Raw genomic sequence first — 25,528 nt, forward strand, 5'->3', positions numbered from 1 at the left:
AAATTGAGGCGGGAGCAAGAAGTCTGCGTGCTGGGCCAGCGTCCAAAAGCCATTACAACTAATGGCTCCTATGCCAGACCTATGGGTTGTGCTTATTTAAATTCTAGTCAGAATGTATACATTATAAATAATTCTTTCATAAATGCACTCCCCCACAATCCACGCATCCCAATTATTTCTAAGGCAAAGCATTAAACAAAAAAAGCGGCCCTAGTTCCAATATACCACATTAAATTTAACACAAATATATAATTGCTGCAGCACTGTAAATGGTGACTCATTTACAAAGAGAATCCATTTCAAGACTTAAAACATCCACTTGGGTCTTTTTAAAAGTGTTGTGTCATGTCCATATGAATATTTCAAACTGATATGGGAACTATATCAGTTCTGATTTCCTATTTTCAGTTGAAATGATCAAATTCTAAGGCCTCAGGTTTCTGAAACTCTCTGAAGCTGCTTGCCATTTATCATGAAAGCAGGAAAGAGGGGCTACTGAGCAGTTGTGGGTACTGGCAACCCTATCGCGCATTCATCTGACTCACCCTCACCAGGGGTGTGGGACAGATGACGTTATTGTGTCTGCCGCACGGCAGTGCGCTTTCCCTCCAGAATAGCAATCACAGAGAGGTAGAGAAAGAAAGAAAAATCAAGATGAGCCTTGAGGGAAACTAATGACTGAGACTGTTCTAATCCAAAGGACTTCTTTTGATTCAGTATTTCTTAGCAACCAGTAGCCTGGCAAAACTCAAGAAATACAAAAGGCCTAACTGCCAGGGCAAATAGCATTCAGAGCCATTCGCCACTGCAATTTTCTAAAAATAAGAGCAATCTGAGTCATATTCAAATATTCATGACAAAAATCCACTCATGGTTAGACACTCCAAGAGTTATAGATTAAAACACAGTTTTTAAAAAAATTAGCTACCACTGGTGACATATAATTTCTTAGAAATGTATAAGTAATAAAGTTATACAAACCTGGGTCTTCTGACAATCTGACTACAATCTGCATCACTGTTAGGAAGTTTTCTTCATTGTTACTGAAGTCCTGGTAGATATCAAGCAGCCCTCTGGCAATAATCTGACTGTGGAGACAAAAATGATCCAGATGGTCATTTGGGTAACACTGACTGAAAGATGCTAAGTTCCAGGCATGGTGTGCTAAGAGCAGGGACACAGCATGACACTAATGAGAGTCAGCATCTTGTGTCCAGAAGGAGGACAGAGACTATCTAGGAACGTACAAAGACGGCCATTCCAACATGGATCAAAGTCCTAGAGGAAAAACTCCTTAGAGCTCGAAGCTTCCACTTGTGAAAAGGGAAAACCTTTTTTTGTTTTCTGACTGATTCTTCAGGACCAGACAGACTTGGAGGAAAAGCTCAAGACAGTGGGAGGGAATTAAATGACCAATAAATGTTGAAGAAAAAGGGCCATTGGTTTTCCCAATGACTGAATAAGAAACTACAGATTATGGGAGACTGGAGAATTTTTTAAAATTCAGACATTTTCTTATATTTATTATGTTTACTTTCCCATCTTCTAGTACAGATTAACCATAAAACTTGTAAAACCAGAAGGTCCCATGAATGCTTATTTTGAGGAGAGTAAGAAAAGGAGGAGCCAGGGAGACCCTATCCTACTCCATGAAGAACTGGTCGAGAAAAACAGGGGACTGGGTCTGGGACAGTCTTAGTGGTGGCAGTCACCAGAAGGAAAGCAAGCCACCCAAGCCACAGGGCCTGAACAACACATAGGAGAGCAGGACATCAGCCTGAGGTGGAGGAGCAGGGCTGGACTCGGCAAAGGACCATTCCACCACAAGACGGCAAACAGCATGGAATTTGTGTACTAATGGAATTCTACACAGAGGCTCTGGCCCCTGGGGAGAACAGGAGGCTGCCCTTCCGGGACCCAGGACCACATCTCATCGTAGGCCTGGTCTGAGCTCCGAAGGTCTACAAAGGAGAAGCTTCCAGATCCACACCATGGCTAACCCTGAGAGGATGCCAATCAGTAGAGAGGATGAGGCCTTCTGAAAGGGTGGACCCACAAGCTTCAGGAGGCCAGTGTGAGCTGTGGTTGGCATTGGACACCCAAAGACCAGGAGTAAAAAATAAATAACAGATTCTTTTAGACACTCAAAAATGGAAAGAACCCATCAGCAGCAGATCTAAACTACAAGAAACGATCAAGGAAATCTTTTAAGCAGAAAGAAAATGACACCAGATGGAAATCTGAATCTGCATAAAGAAACAACGAGCATTGGGAATGACAGCTATAGGAGCAGACACACAAAACCTTATATTACTGGTTACATCTCTTTCAGAAATAACCACATGAATAAAAATGAATAACCATTTATTACAGATTTATAATATATATAAGTTAACTGCATGACAAAAATAGCATGAAGAAAAGGGAAAACAAAGGTATACTATGAATAGGTTCTTACACTATACAAGAAGTGGTAAAATAACACTTAAAGCAGACTGTGATAAGTTAAATATGTATACTATAAATGCTAAGGCAACCAGTAGAAAAGTAAAACAATGAATTATAACTAATAAGATATTTTAAAAGACAAACTAAAATCACAAAAAATTCAGCTGAACCAAGAGAAGGCAGATAAAGAACAAAAAGAAAACAAAACAGATGTGACCAATAGAAAACAAATAGCAAGATATACTTAACGTAACTACATCAATAATTACCTTAAATACAAATGGCATAAACATTCCAATTAAAAGACAAAGACTGACAGAATAGATAAAAAGGCAAGACCCGACTACATATTGTTTATAAGAAACATACTTTAAACATAAAGATGTGGCCAGGCGTGGTGGCTCATGCCTGTAATCCCAACATTCTAGAAGGCTAAGGCAGGAGGATTGCTTAAGCCCAGGAGTTTGAGACCAGCCTGGACAATATAGCAAGACTTCACCTCTACAAAAAAATTTAAAAATCAACCAGGTGTGGTGGCATGCCCCTGTAGTCCCAGCTACTCAGGAGGCTGAGGCAGAAGGAACACCTGAGCCCAGGAAGTGGAGGCTGCAGTGAGCCATGAGCATGCCACTGTACTCTAGCCTGGATGACAGAATGAGATTGACTCAAAAATAAATAAATATAAAGATGAAAAAAAAGTTAAAAGTAAAAGAATGGGAAAGATACATTATGTTAACAATAGTCAAAGAAAGTTGGAGTAGCAATATTGATATCAGATAAAATAGATTTTAGAGCAAAGAGCATCACCAGGGATTTTAAAAAGGGGGGATCATTTTATAATGATGAAGGAGTAAGGAGATAAATGACAAAGTGGCTGCCTTATCCCTTTATCCCCTCTGTCTTCTTCATGGGTTAGACATAAAGAAGAAGACATAATATATCTAGGTTTATATGCCTCATAACAGAGCTTCAAAATACATGCAGCAAAAACCAACAGAACTGCAAGGAGACACAGACAAAAGTCAGAGTCCAGAAACAGATACATACATATATTATCAAGTGACTTTTTACAAAAGTGAACACAGAAAGGACAGTATTTTCAAAAGGTGGTGCTAGAATAAATAGATGGCCATACAGGGAAAAAAGAAAAGAACACTTTTACCTCACACCATACACAAAAATTAATTCAAAATTAACCATAGATCTAATGTAAGGGCTAAAATATAGAACTTTCGGGGGGGGGGACAGAAAAAAAAGTATGTGAACTCGGATTAGGCAAAGATTTCTGAGAAGTCAAAATATACAAACCATTAAGAAATAAAATTGATAAATCAGACTTCATCAAAATTAAAAATTTTGCTCCCAAAACCACACCATTAAGAAAGTGAATTTGGGAGTCCAAGGTGAGAGGATTGCCTGAGACCAGGGGTTCGAGACCAGCCTGGGCAACTTGGTGAGACTTCATCTCTATAACAAATCAAAAAAATCAGCCGTGCATGGTGGCACGCACCTGTGGTTCCAGCTGGGAAGGCTGAGGTAGAAGGATCACCTAAACCCAGCAAGTTGAGGCTGCAATGGCCATGAGCGTGGCACTGCCCTCCAACCTAGGTTACAGCGAGATACCAACTCAAAAAAAAAAAAAGAAAAGAAAAAGACAAGCCATAAACTGGAGAAAATCTCTGACAAAAGGCTGGTATCCAGAATGTATAAATAACTCAGTAGTAAGGAGCCAGACAGCCTAATTAAAAGAAAGTTTGTTCATAAATGATCCCAGGAGCATTATTATTAATAATAGCCAAATTGGAAGACTGAGGCGGAAGGATCACCGGAGCCCAGCAGGCGAGGCTGCGGTGGCTGGGAGTGGCCACTGCACTCCAGTCTGGGTGACAGAGTGAGACTCCAACTCAAAAAATAAAAAATAAATAATAGCCAAAAGTTGAAAACAACCTAATTATCTATCAACTTATGAGCTTATCTATCAACTTATGAACATTAATTCAATTAACTGGGCATGGGAGTGCTGCCTGTAGTCTCAGCTACTCAGGAGGCTGTGGCAAGAAGAGCACCTGAGCCCAGCAGGTCCAGGCTGCGGTAGCCATGATCGTGCCCCTGCACTTCAGCCTGGGCAATAGAGTGAGACCTGGACTCAAAAAAAAAAAAAGAAAAAGAAAAAAGCATAAAATAAAAAAGAGACTTGTATTGAAATATAATGAATATATTACACATCAAAACTTCAGGTTAGAGTTAACATAGTCCTTAAAGGAAAGTGTACAATATAAAATGCAGATGTTGCAAAAGGTCAAAAAATTAAAAACTGAGTATCTTTCACAAGAAGTAGGGGAAAAAACAGCAATTAAATTCCCCCACAAAAAAACAAGGAAGAAAATAAGACAAATTAGAGTAGAAATTACTGGATTAGAAGATGTACAATAGAATCAAAACCAAAACTTGATCCTTTGAAATAAATAATGACATGTATACCTCTCTGGCAAGAATTATCTAGGTGGATAAAAGGGAAAAGACACCAAATAACAAATAACAGGATGGAAATGCGGTCATACTACAGATCTCACAGACAAAAAAAAGAAAATTGCTATTTTCCAACCCACAATGAAATAACAGATCCAAGCAATGATTATTTGTGACTATTAAAATCATTAAAAGAAAAATCAGTGAAGAATTGCATAATGAAAAAATAGAACACGTGAGCCCACTGCTCATTGTTAACATCTCTAAAATTAGGACAACTAGACATTGCTTCCTGAAATTTTGTAACAAGTAGTACACTAAACAACATACAAAGTATCACTGCTTTTTTTTTTAAACCTGAAGCAGAATCTAATCAATTGTCCAAATGTAATTTTTCAGATTATAGAAAAGACAGGGCAAATTATATCATGAGAATAATGACCACTAAAACCAGAATGTGGAAAATTCTATAAAACTAATGACCCTTTCAACAAATAAATGAAGTGGGGGAAGATGCAAGAACCAGTAGAGGTTAAAAAGAGGTTGAAGATCAAAAGGAGGAAAAACTGTAAATAAAATGAAACTTAGAGAGACATATACCTAATAAAACATGTGGGCCTTAAGTGGATTGTGATTCAAACAAACCAACTACAAAAAGGCACTTTTAAGATAGGGGAAATTGGACATAGAGCAGTAGACTGGAAAGCTTATTGTTAATTTTGTTGAGTGTAATAATGATACTGCAGAACTTAGATTTGTTCTAGATCCTTAACTGGATAAAATATGATGTCTCAGATTTCCTTTCAAAAACACCAGCAAAAAAAGGAAGCCCAAACTCTACAGAAAAAATTATGAGATTATATTGAGACACTAAAAAACCCCTAAATAAATGCAAAGATATACCATGTTTATGGATTGGAAGTCTAAATATTGAAAAGAAGGCAATACTCTCCAAATTGATGTATAGATTCAATGTAAAACCAATCAAAAATCCGAATAGGTGCTCTATTTTGTGTTGTTTTGTTAGAAGCTGATATGCTGGCTTTAAAATTTATATGGGAATACAAAGGACCAAGAATAACAAGTCATGCCAAAGAAGAAAAACAAGGTGAGAAGCCTTGCTCTACCAAATATCAAGACTTACTATAACTCTATAGTAATCAAGACAGCATGGCATTGCCTGAGGGGGAGATAAATGGACCAGTGGAAGGGAGGAGGGTCCAAAGACTGTTCATAAACAGAGATTGGACAACAGCAAAGACAGTAGTCAAGAAAGGACATGCTTGTGATAAATGGTGTTCTGACAAAAAGCGAAGCTGGACCCATCTTTCACACAATAAAGAGAAGTTATGTTCAGGCACATTCTAGAACTATATGTGAAGGAAAAAAAGACTAAAGCCTTTAAAGCAATACAAAGAAACAGAAAAAATTTCAAATGCACTAAGTATAAAGGAAAATGATAAATTTAACTACATTAAAATGAATAGCTTCTGTCACCAAAAAGAAACCATAAAGAGAGTTAAAACACAAGCCACAGAATGAGGGAAGATATTTATTACATATAACTAACAAGGTTTGAAATCTAAAATGTACACAGAATTCCTACAAATCAATAAGAAAGAAAAAGACAGACAATCCATCTTCTTCCTGCCTCTCCAACAAAAGATTTGAACAAGCTCTTCACAAAAAAGAAATTAAACTGTTCACCAAATATATGAAAATGTGTTCAAACTCACAGTAGGAAAAAAGCAAACTCAAATCGCCAAGTGATATTGTTATGTGCACCACCAGACTGGCTAAAATGTAAAAAAATCTGACAATACCCATTGTCAGATAAAATGTAGGGCAGATACAATGTAGGAAGTGTAAACTGACACAACCACTTTGGAAAATTAACATTACCTATTAAAGTAAAAGATAAGCATATCCTGCCACATGGTGGTTCTTTCCTGGGCATATGCCCTACAGCAATGCATACTTACGTGTCCCCAAATACAACAGAGCAAAATTGTTTGTAATAGTTAAAAAATAAACTTCTCAAACAATATGAGATAAATGTCCATATATTCAAGAACATTGTTACAAAAGGAACACACTCAAGTTATATGCAAAATCTGCAAAGTAGTGTATCCTGTATGATTTCACATATCCCAAGTTCAGAAACAGTAAGCTATATTATCTTGAGGTAGATAGTTAGGTGCTAAAACTAGAAAGAAAATTAAGAATGTGATTGCTATGAAAATCAAGACAGTGGTTATTGCTAGGTAGGAAGGAAGAGGTGATAAGGAATTGGGGGCCTTCAGGATGCTAGCAATGTACAACTGTTTGACTTGAGTACATGGGTACATGGGCATTTGCCTCAAAAAATTCCTTAAACTATATGTGTTTTATTCAATTTTCTTTATGTGTTGTATTTCATATTAAAATAGATTTTTTTGAAGTTCAAAGAAAATTTTTTACAAGAGAGTTCTTTCTGTGTTTTTTTTTTTTGAGACAGAGGCTTGCCTTGTTGCCCGGGATGGTCTCAACCTACTGGGCACAAGCAATCCTGCCTTATCCTCCCATAGTGCTGGGGGATTTGTTTGTTTGTTTGTTTATTTTATTTATTTTTTTGTGTGTGAGAGAAAGAGGATTTATTGAGAGGACAGGAAAGTCCCCACGGTGGAAGGGGACCCAAAGGGGTTGCCCCTTGTTTGTTTTTTTTAAAGAGATGAGGTCTTGCTATGTTGCCCAGGCTGGTCTGAAACTCCTGGACTCAAGGGATCCTCCTGCCTCAGCCTCCCAAGTAGTTGGAACTACAGGCACACATAACCACATCTAGTTAAAAGAGAGATTTTTGAAGGCAAAAACCATCTGGTAATATTACTTTATATAAAAGAAGTGTATAAAATCAGAACTCATTGATGATTTAGAAAATTCTTAGTAAACCCAGTTTATTTTACAAAATAAATGACTATACTCTTCAAAAATGTCAGTATCATGAGAGGCAATGAAATGTTTTAAGAAATCTAGGGAATAAAGGGAACTAAAGAAACACAAAAATTCAATGCAATACATGATGCTGGATTGGATTCTGGACCTAAAAAAACAAACAGACAAAACCATGATATAAAGGACATTATTAGGACAACTGGGGCAAAACTTTATCAAAATCTATATATCTGACAACAGCATTATATCAGTTAAATTTTCCTGAATTTGATAACTGTGCTGGGATTATATGAATAAATGGTGAACGTTCTTATTCTTGGAAAAATGCACACTGAAGTCAAATGGTTCCGATAAAATAAAAAATAAAGAAAAAGAGAATGATAAAGCTAATGTGGCAAAACATGAACAACTGATGATCTAAGTGAAGGATATATAAAAATTCTTTCTACTATTCTTGAAGCTTTTTAAGTAAGTGTGAAATTACTTTTTTTAATTTAAAAATAATTTCTTAAGCAAACCAGCAATATAAAGAAATACAAACCAGAAATGTAAACTTTCTAAAGCTGGTGAAGGATAGTCACTAAAAATATACAACAGTATAGGAAAGGAAAAAATAAAACGATCCTTTTATGCATGCAGCATCATTATAGTATATAGAAAACCCAAAAGAATCCACAGGGAAGACAGCAAAATTAATTAGTGGACTTAGCATAATCAATAAGATAAAACAAAAATATAAAAATTAATTCCAAATTTAAAGATTTAAGGAAAAAAATTAATTCCATTTTCATATATCAGCAATAATTAGAAAGCCTAAGGAACAACACAATTTACATTAGCAACACAATTTACATTGGCATAAAAATCAAATACCTGGAACTAAATCTAATAAGATACAGATCTCTACAATAAAAAAAAGCATTATAATTGTATAATTGTGTGTGTATATGTATGTGTATGCATGCACATGTGAGTGCACGCATGCATACACACACACACACACACACACACACACACACAAAGAAATTGAAGAAAAGCTAAAAAAAAGGAAAGACCGGAAGACTAAATATTTTCAAGATGTCAATTCTTTGCAAAATGATTTACAGATGCAATGCTATTCCAGGGAAATGTCAGAAGGTTTTTCCTAGACTGATGAACTGGTGCTAAAATGTATGTGGAAATGCAAAGGGCCAGGAAGGGCCAAGACCATCCTGAAAAAGAACACAGTGGGAGGGCTTACTCTACGTGGCACCAAGACTGTGATCGAGTTACAGCAACAAAGACTATGTAGTCCTGGTGCAGTGACATATAGGTAGACCAAGCACGTAGACTGGGAAGTCCAAATGTGGACAGCTCACTTGAAAGGTAGAGTGCAGAACACAGGTCAAAGACAGGACTTCAAGCAATGGCACCAGGTCAACTGGATTCCATATGGACGGAAACAAAACCTGACCCTACACCTCACATCACACACAAACAAAAAGGGGAATTCTGGGTGGACTGTAGATCCAGATGTAAAAGGTAAAACAATAAAACTTTTAAAATAATATAAAGATTATCTGGTGGCACTGGGAGAGGCAATCGTTTCTTCCTTGTACTAATCACAAGAGGAAAAAGTTGATAAATTGTGAATTACAGCCAGGCTCGGTGGCTCAGCCTGTAATCCCGCGCTTTTGGGAGGCTGAGGTGAGTGGATTGCCTGAGCCCGCGGGTTCAAGACCCGCCTGGGCAACTTGGCGAGACCTCATCTCTACAATAAATCAAAAAATCAGCCGGGCATGGTAGCACACGCCTGTAGTTCCGGCTACTTGGAAGGCTGAGGCGGAAGGATCGCCGGAGCCCAGCAGGTCGAGGCTGCGGTGGCCGCAAGTGGCCACTGCACTCCAGTCTGGGTGACTAAGTGAGACTCCAACTCAAAAAAAAAGAAAAGAAAAACATAAAAAATTGTGAATTACATTTAAATTAAAAACTTTTCATCAAAAGACACTGTTCATTCACAAAGAGTAACTATAAAAAAGAAGACCCCACTCAGAGTACCATTATTCCCTATTTGAGAATGGGGATAAAAATGGACTCACCTAGTAACATTAAGTGGAACAATAATCAGATTCATCTAGTAACATCATTGTGAGCTTTATGGTTTAACAGATGTAAAGAGCTTAGCCGAGACAAGCCAGTGTTTGTGAGTGGGAGGAAAAGGCACGTGAAGTAAGCAGGGCAAACCTAAAGGAGTCGAGGTACTGGGGAAAGGAAGGCAGGCAGGGATGGAGGGCCCATCGAATGAAAGAACAAGAGGAGAGACACTTCCCCGCCCTTCCTCCCCACACACACACATACAGGAGGGAGAATGCTTTTGAAGTCAGGCACAGTTGAGTGGAGTGTAAATGGAATGAGATGTCTTACCAGGAAATAAGAATTAAGATCATCTGCTGAGCTAGTGTGAGTCTGGACTTGAAATTTGCCAACACCATGCAGAGTGACAGCAGAGTATCACAGGACACATTGCCACAAAAGTCCCTGAAATACTCTGCAGTCAAAAACCAAAGCGAATGTCAGCACTTTGGGAGGCCAAGGTGGGAGGATTGCTTGAGTCCAGGAGTTCTAGACCAGCCAGAGCAACACAGTGAGAGCTCGTTTCTACAACACATCAAAGCCGGGCAAAAGTGACATGGGGCTGTAGTCCCAGCTACTTGGAAGGCTGAGGCGGGTAGACTGCCTGAGCACAGAAGGTCAAGGCTGCAGTGAGCTGTGATCGGACCACTGCACACCAGCCTGGGTGACACAGTGAGACTCCTGACTCAAAAAGAACAAAGTGACCCTACAATGCTTCCAACTGACATTTCTCAACACTTCCCTGTCAAGCAATGCATGTTTGACCTAAGTACTACATATGTGAGGGTAACCTGGCTAGCAATCCTAAGCATTTTAACATCATTAAATTCCATCACCACTTCCTTCCTGGCTTATCAGGTGGTCGGCAAAACAATAACAAAAATAATGGAAAATGGTGTCATTCAGACAGAATCCCAGCACCCTAGAGATAACCTGTCATCCCACGTCGTCATCCATGAGTCTCCTCGAAGCTATCACAGAGAAGTGGCCACAAGTGTCAGCTGAAACCAAACATGACAGGGCCACGGACATGCCAAGGCCGGGCTATGCTTACCGGCTGAAGATATTCTCGCTGAAAGCATACTTCTCCAGGCGAGTGAGAGGAGGCAGGTTATCTTGGCCTGGGATGTCCAAGAAGGCCGTGACCCTCATGCTGTCACAATCTGGACCATAGTCTTCAAATCCATCTAAAGAGGAAGAGAGGGAAGAAAAAAAAAACTACTCACAAGTGTGTAACAACTGTGACAAGTCACATCTGGGCAAAGACAGAGCCTTGTGGCAAGCTTTCTTCCTTCACAGTCTTTCCTGGCTGAAGTCTCTAAAAATAATAAACTTGAGAATTCATCCAACATTAAACAGGCAGTTGGGGAACCCCAAAAGAAAGTAATTAGGACCAGAGAAACAAAACTAAAAAGCTGGGCACCTTTCTTTCAGTGCTGTCCAGCTCATGCTCGAGTGATTGGGACCACTCCTCTTCAGAGGACTCAGAACCAAGTGAACAAAGAGGCCTGCCTCTATGAAAAATGGCCATGTAGTGCTATTCGAACAGGCTTAAAACAGTCCAAGGGAAAAAAATAAGTCTGGCCCTGTTAATAAGACTCTGGCAGCAAGTCTGCTACTCTAGGTACTCAGACAGCCTCCTCCACTCCATGACATCAATCCCCATCCCCCTGCGCCTATGGCCAGTGACATCCAGACCCCTCCCCACGGATGTCTAACAGGATCCTCCAACTCACCCTGACCAAAAATGTACCATTTATCATCCTTACCCTTCCTCTTGAAACCAGCTCTTCCCTCCAACACAGTGGAGTAGCTGGACTCCGTAGCCCGTAGCCAGCCACACCCGCACGGAATGAATTGAACGAAATCCCAGGACTACCACTTTCTAGCTGTATGGCCAGTCATTTAACCTGTCTACACTTCCATATTCTTATCTTGAAGGCAGGGACAAAGCCCCACCCTTAAGCCATCGGATGCTGAACCAAGCGAATTCATGCATGGTAGGATCTGGCCCATCCTGACATGGTCCCTGAGGCGCTCACATGACCAGGGCATTCTTCAAATGTCACTTCCCACTCCCTCTTTCCTATTTGGCCTTTAGGGACAGCCTCTAGAGTTAGGGACGGCCTCTCCAGGAAACCTTCCCTGCCTACTCTCCTCACACCTCAGGTGCTCCTGATAGCACCTGTGCCAGCCTCCTGCCACATGACAGTTAATCTGCAATAAACAACAGAAGCAGCCGGGCTCGGTGGCTCAGCCTGTAATCCCACGCCTTTGGGAGGCTGAGGTAAGTGGATTGCCTGAGCCCGGGGGTTTGAGACCCGCCTGGGCAACTTGGCGAGACCTCATCTCTACAATAAATCAAAAAATTAGCTGGGTGTGGTAGCGCGTGCCAGTAGTTCCAGCTACTTGGAAGGCTGAGGCGGGAGGATTGCTGGAGCCCAGCAGGTCGAGGCTGCGGTGGCCAGGAACATGCCACTGCACTCCAGCCTGGGTGACAGAGTGAGACTCCAGCTCATTAAAAAAAAACAAAAAAACAACAGAAGCTCCCGAAGGCAGGACTGTGTCCAGTTACTGCTGGATTCTCAGAGCCTAGCATGATGTCTCAACAGTTAGTTCCAGAAAGATAAACTACTGCCTGCTATAGAGATGCTCACTAAACACATAATGAATAAATTTACGTTTACGCTATGCATTTCACCAAGAATGTGCTCCCAAAAGACAGTGGAAGCTCTTAACCAACCATGGAATTAACTTAATCTTTCTATCCACTCCATAAAACACACTAACTAATCCCAGGGTACCAGGAATACTCATAGCAAAGAGGCTACTCTCCAGGAACGACAGTGATAAGAGCAGTTGTTAGGATAGTGATAATAAAAATAATGGCTACATTTCTTAGCTCTTGTATAGGGCAGGGGCAGAGAAGAGCCTTGCATGTATGTTTCAACTCCCACATCAGCTCAACCAGGTAAGGACTATTCTCATACTCATTTTACAGATAAGCAAACCAATAGAGGTTAGGAACTTTCCTTCCATCATTCACCTGGTTTGTCCTAACCAGAAGCAGATTGACGCACAGATACTCCCACCAGGAGTCACCTGCTCACTAAAAAACACTTCTCTGTGCTCCCAAACCTGCTTATGCCAGTTGTGCTTTTTACTCTAATTAAATAACTTGGTGAAATAATGTGTAAACCAAAGACATATAACTGCCAAAAGAAAGTTATTTCTGGACGTCAGCTTGAATTTCTCAGATTCAATAAAGATGAGTTACTAAAATACAGCTGTCAAATTAAGAGTGGGTAAAACAAGGGGAAATATTGTAAACACGTTGTAAAAGTGTAAGTGCTTCCATTCCTGTTGCCTGGTTCAAGTCTTCTCACTCCACATCAGACAAAACCCAGAAACTCAGACAAGCCCTTGTGGGTGTGGTCTGTGAGGAAAGGAGAGAGTCCATGTGCCAAGACAAGGCCTGAGTTCAGATCACAAGAGCAGCACGTGAATACGCCTGTTGAGGTTAAAAGTAAACGTTTTAGAAACGCAGGCATCTTCTTTTGAGAATCCCTGCTTTGACCACCTTTTTCTATTAAGCAGACATCTTCTCATTCCATTCCTGCTGGAGAGGAGGGCATCCCCACAAAAAATAAGGCAGGCGGGGAACTGCCTGAATTTGAAATCTAAAGACCAAGAGGATTCTTGCTGTTTCAAAGAGAGCTTGGCTGGAGCTTGTGCACATAAAGAGAATACACCTAACAGAGCCTCTTTTCCACTACTGCTCTACACAGCCTTCCCATTTCTAAAAAAATAAAGAAACAGGCTGCCAAGGACTTCCCTAAGGCTAGTTCTGGCAAGAAAAGTGCCTCAATAGTTAGTTCCAGAAAGATTAACTGGCACCTGCTACAGAGTTGTACATGTGGCTCCACTAGCCCATGCACCAAAAACCAGAGCAGCACTATAGGTGCGAAAGCAGAAGTCTTACCTGGCAGATGGAAAGCCAAGGTCAATTTAGGCAGAGACTGAAAAGAGTTGAAGTAAGAGGTGAAAAGTTTGTGCCTAGGTGCTTATTTTTCTATGAACACTTAACTGCTTTCTCTCAACTAATTCTTTTGGGTTCATAATAAAAGGTTATTAAAAATGTACACTGCAGCCGGGCTTGGTGGCTCAGCCTGTAATCCCGCGCCTTTGGGAGGCTGAGGTGAGTGGATTGCCTGAACCCGCAGGTTCGAGACCCACCTGGGCAGCGAGACCTCATCTCTACAATAAATCAAAAAATCAGCCGGGCGTGGTAGCACATGCCTGTAATTCTGGCTACTTGGAAGACTGAGGCGGAAGAATCACCGGAGCCCAGCAGGTCGAGGCTGCGGTGGCCGGGAGCGGCCACTGCACTCCAGTCTAGGCGACAGAGTGAGACTCCAACTCAAAAAAAAAAAAAAAATGTACACTGCATAACAGCTAGTCAGATAATTTTAATAAAGAATCATACATTTGTAGATGTCATTTGTCTGCATGATTGCTGCCTTGGATGAACATGTCCACGCTGAGTGACAGCCAAGCCCAGTGACTGCCGTCACTTTGCATGAGCTATTCTCAATGCCTGCCAGGGACCAGGGGGAGTATATAGACTTCATTCCACAGCCGTTTACAGAGCACCCCAGAGCAGCAGGGAGTGGACTTGAAAACATTAACTAAGTTTAAAGCTGTGCTTCCCAAACTTCTGGGGCCACAGATGGTTTTGGAACCCAAAGATACCTAGAGGCATACACACATAAAATTTTTCATACAGGATTGGGGGTTTCAAAGGCTCCTCTGAGGCCTACTGTGCACTTCATGGGCAAAGAACTTGCTGTTTTATTTGTTTATTTATTTTTTGAGTTGGAGTCTCACTCTGTCGCCCAAGCTAGACTGCAGTGGTACACTCACGGCCACCCCAGCATCGACCTGCTGGGCTCCAGTGATCTTTCCACCTCAGCCTTCCAAGTAGCCAGAACTACAGGCATGCGCTACTATGCCCGGCTAATTTTTTATTTATTGTAGAGACGAGGTCTTGCCAAGTTGCCAGGGCTAGTCTCAAACCTGCAGGTTTAGGCAATCCACTTGCCTAAGCCTCACAAAGTACTGGGATTACAGGCTGAGCCACCGAGTCCAGCCAAACTCGCTGTTTTAAAGTAACAGAAAACACCCAGACACTTTCCAGAAACTCTGCTTAGTCAGAGAACTCAAGAACTTAGCAATTAGTTCCACCAAAGGATTGATGTTATTGAGGAATATTAATAATGATCCTACTATACAAACTAATAAAACCGCTAACTACAAACACAGATCCAAAAACCATAAAATATTGAATAATTTACCCTTCTTGATTACTTCCCATAAGCCAGGCATTGTGCTAAGAGCTTTCTGTGTGGCAGCAGTTTAACTCTTGACAACAACCAAATTCTTCCCATGTTTCTGCGAAGAAAACTGAAGCTCAGAGGGGTTACTGAAAGAAAGTTGCTGAAGGTCACAGAGGGACTGAATTTGAACCCAAACAGTCAAATCTTAAAACACTGCGCTGTGCTTACCTTCCTAGAGAGGAAATCTACATTCTAATTTTAATTTTCAAAGAACCCTCCCACCCCCTTGATTGAAGCTTTAGGCAGGGTGTCCTTCCCTTAGCTCTTCAAATGCACCCAAATCCCTCATCTTGATGATTTTGTAACTGCTTCCCATGGCCCGTGACACTCACTCTTATGCCCCTTCCCCCTCTCCTGACACCCAGGAGAGACTCTCCAAACAGCTTCTCCAGGGCTATGGTGCTTTCTTCCCAGCACTGGCCACAGAAGTGGGCATGGGGCTTTGTGATGACATCATGTCTGTCTCCCAGTTGCAGAGGGCTCCGTGAAGGCACTGCAACCCCAGTACCCAGGGCCATAGTGGACAAGTAGGAGGCACTCAACAAGTAGTTACTGAAGGACTAACAAGACCAAAAGGAATCTAAGTGAATGGAAACAAACCCTAAGAAAATGAATGTTATAATGCAGAATCATAAAATAAAGAGATAAGAAGAATCCTTAGAACAGGCATATCCAACCCACAGCCAGGACAGCTAGTCATGCGGCCCCATATTTAACATCATATGTTTTTTAGCATTTATTTTCTTCGTAACCTCATGTGCTGCTCCACTTTTGAAGTTCACAACCACACTTTATTCATGACATCACTTTTTGGTAGCACATACATTTATGGGCAGCCGTTTTCAATGATGAAGCCCATGAAGAGTAAAATTTGAACTAACTCTTCTGAAGAGCACCTTGAGAACTCACTAATAATTGCAACCATGTCCATCAAACTAGACATTGATGGATTCATTTTAAAACAACAAAGTCAAATTTCCCACTAGTTTTATATTGTTCTCATTTTTCCAAACTTTATAATAAAAATAATTAAAAGGTCTTATATTATGTATATACACTATATTATATAATTTATGTACGGCCCAGGACAATTCCTCTTTCCTTGATGGAGCCCAGGGAAGCCGAAAGTTTGGAAGCCCCTGCCTTAGAATATGTCTTTTAAATACTCATTTATAGACAAGTACAGAGATGTGCCCCAAATGCCAGCAGCACAATTGGTATTCTTCAAACCTGAATGTTTTGCTGCCAGTACAGTGTTCTTTCAGCAGATATGCAGGAAACCTACCAAGATGAAGCCTGAACAAAGCCAAAAGGAAGGGCTATGATCTCTGAGGTGACCAATGAGAGGAGAGAAAGACTTCAGTTTCCAGCCAAGGTGATTAAGGAGGGACCTGAATGACCCTCATGGTTTATGCAACAGGAAACCAGAAACAAGTGAAACAACTTTCAGGTACTAGACAACAGGCAGCACAGGACATGATCCCTCAGAGAAGGGACACAAGCAAAGGGAGTCCTTAGATGGCAGCAGCTTACCTCCTAGGGGCAGTTTCCAGCAGTGGAGACCCAAGTTCTAGGAGGTAGATTTGGAGGGGAGGGAGCTGTAGAGACGAGCAAAGTGGTTCCTAGCAATGTGAGCTGAGGACTGATCTGTGTACAAGTGAGAGAAAACAATCCAAAGCTTGGGAAGGAATCATCAGAAAGGAGCTAGCCAAATCATTCCCAGCACCAGCATGGAGTGAGCAAGAGTCTGTGTCCCACCAGCCAAAGGACAAAGACCTTATAATGCACGGCGCATGGATAAGAAGCTTTGAGTTTGAGTTTGTGACCTGCCTGGGCAACTTGACGAGACCTCATCTCTACAACAAATCAAAAAAATTAGCTGGGCGTGGTAGCGCACGCCTGTAGTTCCAGCTACTTGGAAGGCTGAGGCAGAAGGATCGCCGGAGCCCAGCAGGTCAAGGCTGTAGTGGCCAGAAGCGGCCACTGCACTCCAGTCTGGGCGACAGAGTGAGACTTCAACTCAAAAAAAAAAAAAAAAAAAGAAGCTTTGAAAAGGGTCCTGTCTTAGTAGGGTTAAATTAGTCTAGATTAAGCCTTGTCTAGATCCATTGCAACAGAGCTTTAAAACAAGCCTCAACAGAATCCAACTGAATCCAAGAAAGTTAACTAGGCAGCATAACAAAATCTAACATTATGAATTTATACGATTTGTACAGTAAAATCTAGAAACCAACCACACAAAATTCTTAATAGTCTGGCATCCAAGGAAATATCATCAAACATGAAAAGAAGTCAAGTAACATGTCTATAGCCAGAAAAAATGAAGAAACAGAAAAAGTTCCCAAAATGTCAGAGATGATGGAATACAAAATTATCTTCAAACATCAATTAAAAGAATGCTCCAGTTTTCTAGATGCACACTCTGCTGTGTCTGACTTTTCTCTTTCCACATACTGATTTTGAGGTTCACCCTATTGCTGTATACATCAGTACTCTGTCCCTTTTTACAGGTTGAAGAGTATTCCAGGGTCTGGATGGACTGCTGTTTGTTTACCCACTGGCCTGTGAATGAACATCGAATTGTGTCCAGTTTGAGGCTGTTATGCATAAAGTTGCTCTGAACAAGGAAAAAAAAAAAAAGAATGCTCCATGTATTCCAGAAAAACATAATGATATTCTAGAGAAAACAGAAATATAAATAAAACCCAAATGTATATTCAAGTGACGAAAAACACAATAAGCAAATCAAAAATAAACTGAAAGAAATGAAGGGTAGATTAGACAACTGAAAAAAATCAGAAAACTCAAAGATACAGCAGTACAAACTATCCAAAGTGAAGTACAGAAAGAAAAGAAACAAAGAAAATCTTAAAAAAAAAAAAAAAAGCAGTTATTTGGAGACAATATCAAGCAGCATAACATATGTGTAAGTGGAGTCTTAAAAGGAAAGAAAAAAAAAAGAGATGAGGAAAACATAGAAAAGATTAGAAAAAAAATAGCTGATTGGTTTTTTTAAAATTTGATAAAAACTATAAGCCTACAGATTCCACACTCCCCAAGCAGAATATATGTAATGGAATATCACCCAAGGCACATCCTAATCCATTGCTAAAAATGATGATAAAGAAAAAAATATTTTTTAAAATGTTTATTTTATTTTAATTGATAATAATCATATGTATGAAAAATCTTTAAAACTGAGAAAAAATACACATAAAATTTAAAAATGCAGGAACAAAGGAAAAATAATAGCACTTCTCATCAAAAACCACGCATGCCATGAAGAAGAAAATGGGATACATTTAGAGTACTGAAAGAAAAAAATGTTAACCAAGAAGTTTTTACGTGGACAAATCTCTATCACAATTTAAGGGAAAATAACAGGCTTTTAAAAACAAAAACTCTAAAAGTTCATTATCAGCAGACATGTACTATGAGAAATGCTAAAGCAAGTTCTTCAAAAAGAAGGGATATAACCCAGATGGAAATCTGAAACTATTCAAGTGAAAGAAGAGGACTATGAATGGCAAATAAATAGATAAATATAAATAATATTTTTCATTAAAAAACTCTTTAAAACATAACTACTAAAGTAAAAATAATGACAATGCATTATAGGATTTATACCATATGTAGACGTAAAATAGTAATGACAAGAATAAAACAAAATAAAAGGCATACAGATTAGAAAGGGAAAAATAAAACTCTCTATTTACAAACAGTATGATTGTCTATACAGAAGATCCTAATGAAATTATAAATCAACTAGAATAAGTGAGTCTGGCAAGATTGCAGGATATAAGTAAATACACAAACAGCAGCTGTATACTACCCAAAGCAATGTACAGATCCGGTGCAATCCCTACAAAATACCAATTACTTTCTTCCCAGAAATTAAAAAAAAAAAAAAGTCTATGAAACCACCAAAGACCTAGAATAGCCAAAAGCAACCCTGAGCAAAAAGAACAAAGCTTTGGAGGCATCACGTTACCCGACTTCAAGTTATACTACAAAGTTATAGTAACTAAAAGAGTATGATACTGGCATACAAAGACACACAGAAACCAATGGAATAGATCAGAGAACCCAGAAATAAATCCATTCATAACCAACTCATTTCCACAAAGAACATACATTGGGGAAGGTCAGTTTCTTTAATAAATGTACTGAGAAAATTGGGTATCCATATGCAGGAGAGTGAAACTAGACCCCCCCCCACTTTCTCCATATACAAAAATAAAACCAAAATGGATTAAAGATTTAAATCTAAGATCCCAAAACTATGCAACAACTATTAGTAAACATGGGGGAAACAATCCAGGACATTAGTCTAGACAAAGTTTTACTGAATAAGACCTCAAAAGCAGAGGCAACCATGGTAAAAAGGAACAGAGTTAATTACACTGAGTTAAAAGGCTTCTGCACAACAAAGGAAACAGTTAAAAAAGTGAAGAGACAGTCCATAGAATGGGAGAAAATATTTTCATACTACCCATCTGATAAAGGATTAATAACCAGAATATATAAGGAGCTCAAACAACTCAATATGAAAAAAAAGCAAATAATCCAGTTTAAAAATGGGTCAAAGATCTGAACAGACATTTCTCAAAAGAAGACATCATAAAAGGCCAACAGATATTTGAAAAAAATGCTCAACATCATGAATCATCAGAGAAATGTAAATGAAAACTACAATGAATATCATCTCCCCCTGGTTAAAATGACTTTTATCAAAAAGATAGGCAATAATGGATGCTGGTAAGGAAGCAGAGAAAGGGAAACCCTTGCACACTGTTCACGGGAACAGCCACTATTGAGGACAGCATGGAGGTTCCTTTAAAAACTATAAATAGAACTACCACATGATCCAGTAATCTCATTCCTGGGTGTATATCCAAAAGAAGGGAAAGGAAATTAGTATATTGAAGAGACATCTGCATGCTATGTTTATCATAGCATTATCCATAATATCCAAGACATAGAATCAACCTACATGTCCATCAACAGATAATGGATAAAGAAAATGTGGTACATACACACAATGGAATATTATTCGGCCATAAAAAAGAATGAAATCATACCACTGGAGCAACATGGATGGAACTGGAGGACACTGTGTTAAGTGCAATAGGCCAAGCACAGAAAGACAAATATAGCACATTCTCACTCATTTGTGGGAGCAAAAAAAAAAGTAAAAAGAAAAAATTTAACTCATGGAGCTAGAGAGTAGAACGATGGTCATCAGAGACTGGGAAGAATAGTGGGAGGTGAGACTAAAAAGGGATTAATGGGTACAAATATACAGGTAGATAGAATAAGATCTAGTGTTTGGTGGCACAGTAGGACCACTATAGCTAACAATAGTTTATTGTATATTCCAAATTAAAAGAGAAGAACTGGAATGTTCCTAACACAAATGATAAATGCTTTAAGTGATGGATACCCCAATTACCCTAACTGGATCATTATACATTGTATGATTATATCAAAATATCACATGTACCTCATAAACATATGCAACTATTATGCTTCCATAATAATTAAAAATAAAAAATTCTAAAATATAGAACATATAAGGCAGTTGTACACCAGCAACACACAACTGGACACTGAAATTTTTTAAATGTCAATTACAGTAATGTCAAAAACATGAAATTCTTAGGGATAAATTCAACAAAATATGTGCAAATTCTATAATAAGAGAAATCTTAAATGAATTCTGAAAACAGTTATCCCACTGTCTGGAATCAGAAGACTCAATATTGCTATGCCAATTCTTCCTAAATTTACCTATAAATCCAATGTTATCCCAATAAAAAGCCCAGCAATTAAGATTGTAGAAATAAAAAAGATGATTCTAAATTTATGCAGAAATTCAAAGGACCTATAATAACCAAAACAATTTCTAAAAAGACAAAGTAGAAATACTCACAGCTCCTGACTTGAAGACTTACTATCACGACACTGTGATACCAGTTTAAAGAATAAACATAGATTAATAGAATAAAAGAGAAAATCTATTATGAGATCCAAAATCCAAGTTCAATTCATTGTTTACAATGGTGCCATAGTGATCACAGTATTAGAGTAACTGAATAAACAGGTAGAGAAAATAAACTTGGTCCTTATATCAAATAAACTGATCAACTCAAAGTCTATCAGAGACATAAATTCAAAACATAAAACAATAAAACTTCTGGAAGAAAAACAGAAAAATTTTTGTGTTCTTGGGTAAAGACAAGATTTCTTAGAGCACAAAAAGCATGTGCCATAACAGAAAATGCTGATGAATAAATTTCATCAAAATTGATAGCTTCTGCTCTTCAAAAAAAGAAGAAAAATGGAAAATTGAGCCACAGGCTGAGAAGAAAATATTGCAAAACACATATCTGAGAATTTGTATCCAAAACACACACAAAAAACTCTTAGAGCTTGATTTCAAAAATTGGCACAATACTTGAATAGACATCTCATCAAAGATGCACAAGTGACAGCTGAACACAGTAACATCATTAGTAATTAGAGAAATACCAATTAAAACTGCAATGAGATAGTATTACTGGCCCACTAGGAAAGCTGATTTTTTTTTTACCTGACTATACTAAATATATCAGCAAGGATATGGAGTGACCGGATCTCTCATATATTGTTGGTGGAAATGCAAAATGGCACAGCTACTAAAATGGTTTTGCAGTTTGTTAAACACACACACACACACACACACACACACACACACACACACACATATATACTTACAACATGACCCAATAAATCCCACTCCTTAAGTATTTACCCAAGAGAAAAGAAAGCATGCTTACACAAAGATCTGTACTTGTCTGTTCACAGTGGCTTTATTCATAGTAGCCAAAACTGGAAATAAATAAAATATCCATCAACTGCTGAATGAATAAACAAATTGTTGTACATCCATATAATAGACTACTCCTCAGCAACAAAAAGGAATTACCAACATGCAATAGCAAAGCTGCATCTCAAAAGCATTATGACAAATGGAAGAAAAAGATGCAGGAGATTTCATATTGCATAATTCTACTAACTTGACAATCCAGAAAAGACAAAAATATAATAATATTTAGCAGATCAGCGGTTGCCTGGGTTCTGGGACAGGGACAGGTGTGATGGAGAATGGGTAGGAGGAGACTTTTGCAGGGATTGGAAAATGTCTCACATCCTGATTACAGCTGTATGGTTCTGGTCACACAACTCTATTTGTTAAGACTCTTAACAAATTAAACTTTGGTGAATTCCATTGTTTGTAAATTATACATCAATAAGTGACTTCAAAAAAGAAAGATTAGCAGAAGACATAACCTCTATCCATTCTTCTACCTTTCCCAAGCCAGGTCTTATAGAGGCTACAGTGAATCTGTTTGGCAAGGGGCTGGCACCACTGTGATGCAAACAATCAGTAGTTAGGAAGTGAACCTGTGATCTTAACGATCTCCTTGAGAACCCCAATTAAGATCCAAAGAATACACAATAGTTACGGACCACAGGGAGTTGCATGGCCTTCAGGGACACCTGCATTTCATTGTAAAGATACACAAGACCATACCTTAAAACAGCCAAGCTACCCAGCCACGTGTACTTTGAATTTTTTTGTTGCCTGTTTGTCTTCAGGGGTTGTTTTATAAAGTTCCATGTGTCTTAAGTTGTGAAAATGTTTCTTTAGAACAGTTTCTTGTTTGCTTCTGCTGGGATGCCTGGAATTTCAATGAACCTTGACAGCAATTCTCTTAGTAGCTCAGGTTGGGGCTCCTACACTTAGGGGTAGTATAAATTTGGACTCTACACCACAGCAAAGTCCTGCTGGCCCCTGAACGGTGCTGGGAAAGCACTGTCAAGTTCCTACTCCAGACTTTGTCCAATGGGAAGCTACTGACCTAAGAGCCTGAATATCTCAGCCTTCATAACAAATAATAAATTGGCATTCTGATTTCTACTCCAACATCAGTCCCCTTTTTCCCTCCCCACTATCACTGCCCTAACCCAGTGTAGTATCCCAGAGAAGCATGGGCTTTGGAAAACTCCGTTCAAATCCCAGTGGCTGAGATCTGTAAGACAGTAGAGTTAAAGAGAATAACACCACCCAACACGCACAGAAATTTCAATTAGATGTTTTAAAAGGCTGGAAGGCAGGAGGAAGGAAGGTCATGTCCAAGGCCAGAAAAGAAGACAGAGATCAAATCGAGATCAATCAGTTGGGTTGACACCTTATGGCCAACATTAAAGTCCTAGATGCAGGTCTGTATGACTGGATTTCTGATGCCCACATGAGGACAAAAGAAACGGACAGTGGGTTTGAAATCAAGGCCCCAGTATAAAACAGCTGTGGGAAGGGGACAACAGGTAGGGTGGGAGTAGGAGGAGTAGTCACTCAAGAAATCAAAACCACAGGCATGCACAGTCTGTGGTGCAGAATCCAAATTTACACTACCCCTAAGTGTAGGAGCCCCAAGCTGAGCTACTAAGAGAATCGCTGTCAAGGTTCATTAAAATTCCAGACATCCCAGCGAAAGCAAACAAGAAACTGTTCTAAAGAAACATTTTCACAACTTAAGACACGTAGAACTTTATAAAATAACCCCTGAAGACAAACAAAAAATTTCAAAGTACACATGGCTACAAACCATCATCAGAAGAGTTAGAAGACAAAGGAAACAGAAAAATTCACACCTCAAGATTAGAAATATTAGAAAACTCTAAATTATCAAACAACTATGCTTAGTATGAGTAAGATTGAAAAATATACATCATAATAAAAGAGGTAAGTGGGGGAGGGGTAGGCACATTTGAAAGAAATGTAGAAATGACAAATAGAGACAATTTAATTAATATTTCAGTAGCTGGCTTAAATAGCAGTTTAGATACAGCTCAGGAGAGAATTACTGAGCTAGAAGATTAATCTGATAAATTACCCAGAGCGTTACAGAGAAATAAAGAGATGGAAAATACAGAACAGCAAATGGACACATGAGGAATGAAATAAGGTCGAAGATAAGCCCAATAGGAACACTAGAAGGAGGGATTTGTGAAAGTGGGAAGGGGCACTATTTAAAGAGGTAACAGTTAATAATTTTCCAGAACTGAAAAAAGATGCATTTTCAATCTGAAGAAGTACAACTCCTAAACCGAATAATAACAAATCCATACCTAGATGTGTTGCAGAATCCCAAAGGCAAAGAAAACAGAAAAAAAAATTAAAGATTAAGTCCCAGACTTCTCACTGAAAAGATGCCAGAGGCATGGCTGTATAATCAATCGGGGTGTGGGGCACTGAGTAAGAATGCCTGATTCTGAAATCCAGTTCTGCCTCTTATTAGGTATATAACCTTGGATAAAATCTCACCGCTCTGATTCTCAACCTCCTTAGCTTAAAATGGGTATGACAATGCCTACCTCAGACGACTGGTGTAGTTTAGACTAAATGACATAAGATACACAGATAGATGTGGTTATATCACATCTGACACACATTGGCACTTTGAAAAGATTAACGGTCGTTACTACTATTATTATTAATCATTGAGCACATTATATTACTGATATTGCATATGTTTCTATCTCCAGAGTTTAGGGCAACCATAGCCACTAGAAAGTGTGGGGGAGGAAAAAGAGGAAGAATCCCAAAATGAAAGAGTCAGAGAAGGGAAGTCTCTGTACTAAACTATGCCCAAACCCTGGTCTGACCCATAAACCATGCCTTTGTGTGGCATACTCCAATCAGCATAGCTAAGGCCAAAAAAACTGAACTGAAATTTGGAATGTTATCCATTATAGGAGTGGGTGAGTTAGCAGTCTGACCCCAATCAATTTAAATGCCTACTATAATAAACAAAACAAATTTAAAAGTCAATACTCTTTGGAGGCACATAGCAGAATTCAGAGAGTCTACAATACACAACATTCAAAATATCCAGGTTACAATTCAAAGTTACTCAATCTATAAGAAAACAGAAAAACATGGGCATGGTGGTTCATTTTTTTTTTTTTGAGTTGGAGTCTCACTCTGTCGCCCAGACTGGAGTGCAGTGGCCGCTCCCGGCCACCGCAGCCTCGACCTGCTGGGCTCCGGCGATCCTTCCACCTCAGCCTTCCAAGTAGCTGGAACTACAGGCACGTGCTACCACGCCCGGGCTGATTTTTGATTT

The 25,528-nt window shown here is 39.2% G+C and overlaps 1 protein-coding gene across 1 annotated transcript in view; it reads right to left on the minus strand.

The window, feature by feature from the left end:
* LOC103276575 (serine/threonine-protein phosphatase 4 regulatory subunit 1-like) overlaps window positions 1-25,528 on the minus strand; it is a 79,642-nt gene that overhangs the window by 37,505 nt on the left and 16,609 nt on the right. The window contains 2 exon segments of the mRNA XM_021706963.1: window positions 982-1,088; window positions 11,015-11,147. Of these exon segments, the coding sequence (XP_021562638.1) occupies window positions 982-1,088; window positions 11,015-11,147 (240 nt within the window).

This window comes from Carlito syrichta, unplaced genomic scaffold (genome assembly GCF_000164805.1).
Source record: "Carlito syrichta isolate Samal-C Ts95f unplaced genomic scaffold, Tarsius_syrichta-2.0.1 Scaffold316251, whole genome shotgun sequence".
NCBI classification, from domain to species: Eukaryota; Metazoa; Chordata; class Mammalia; order Primates; family Tarsiidae; genus Carlito; species Carlito syrichta.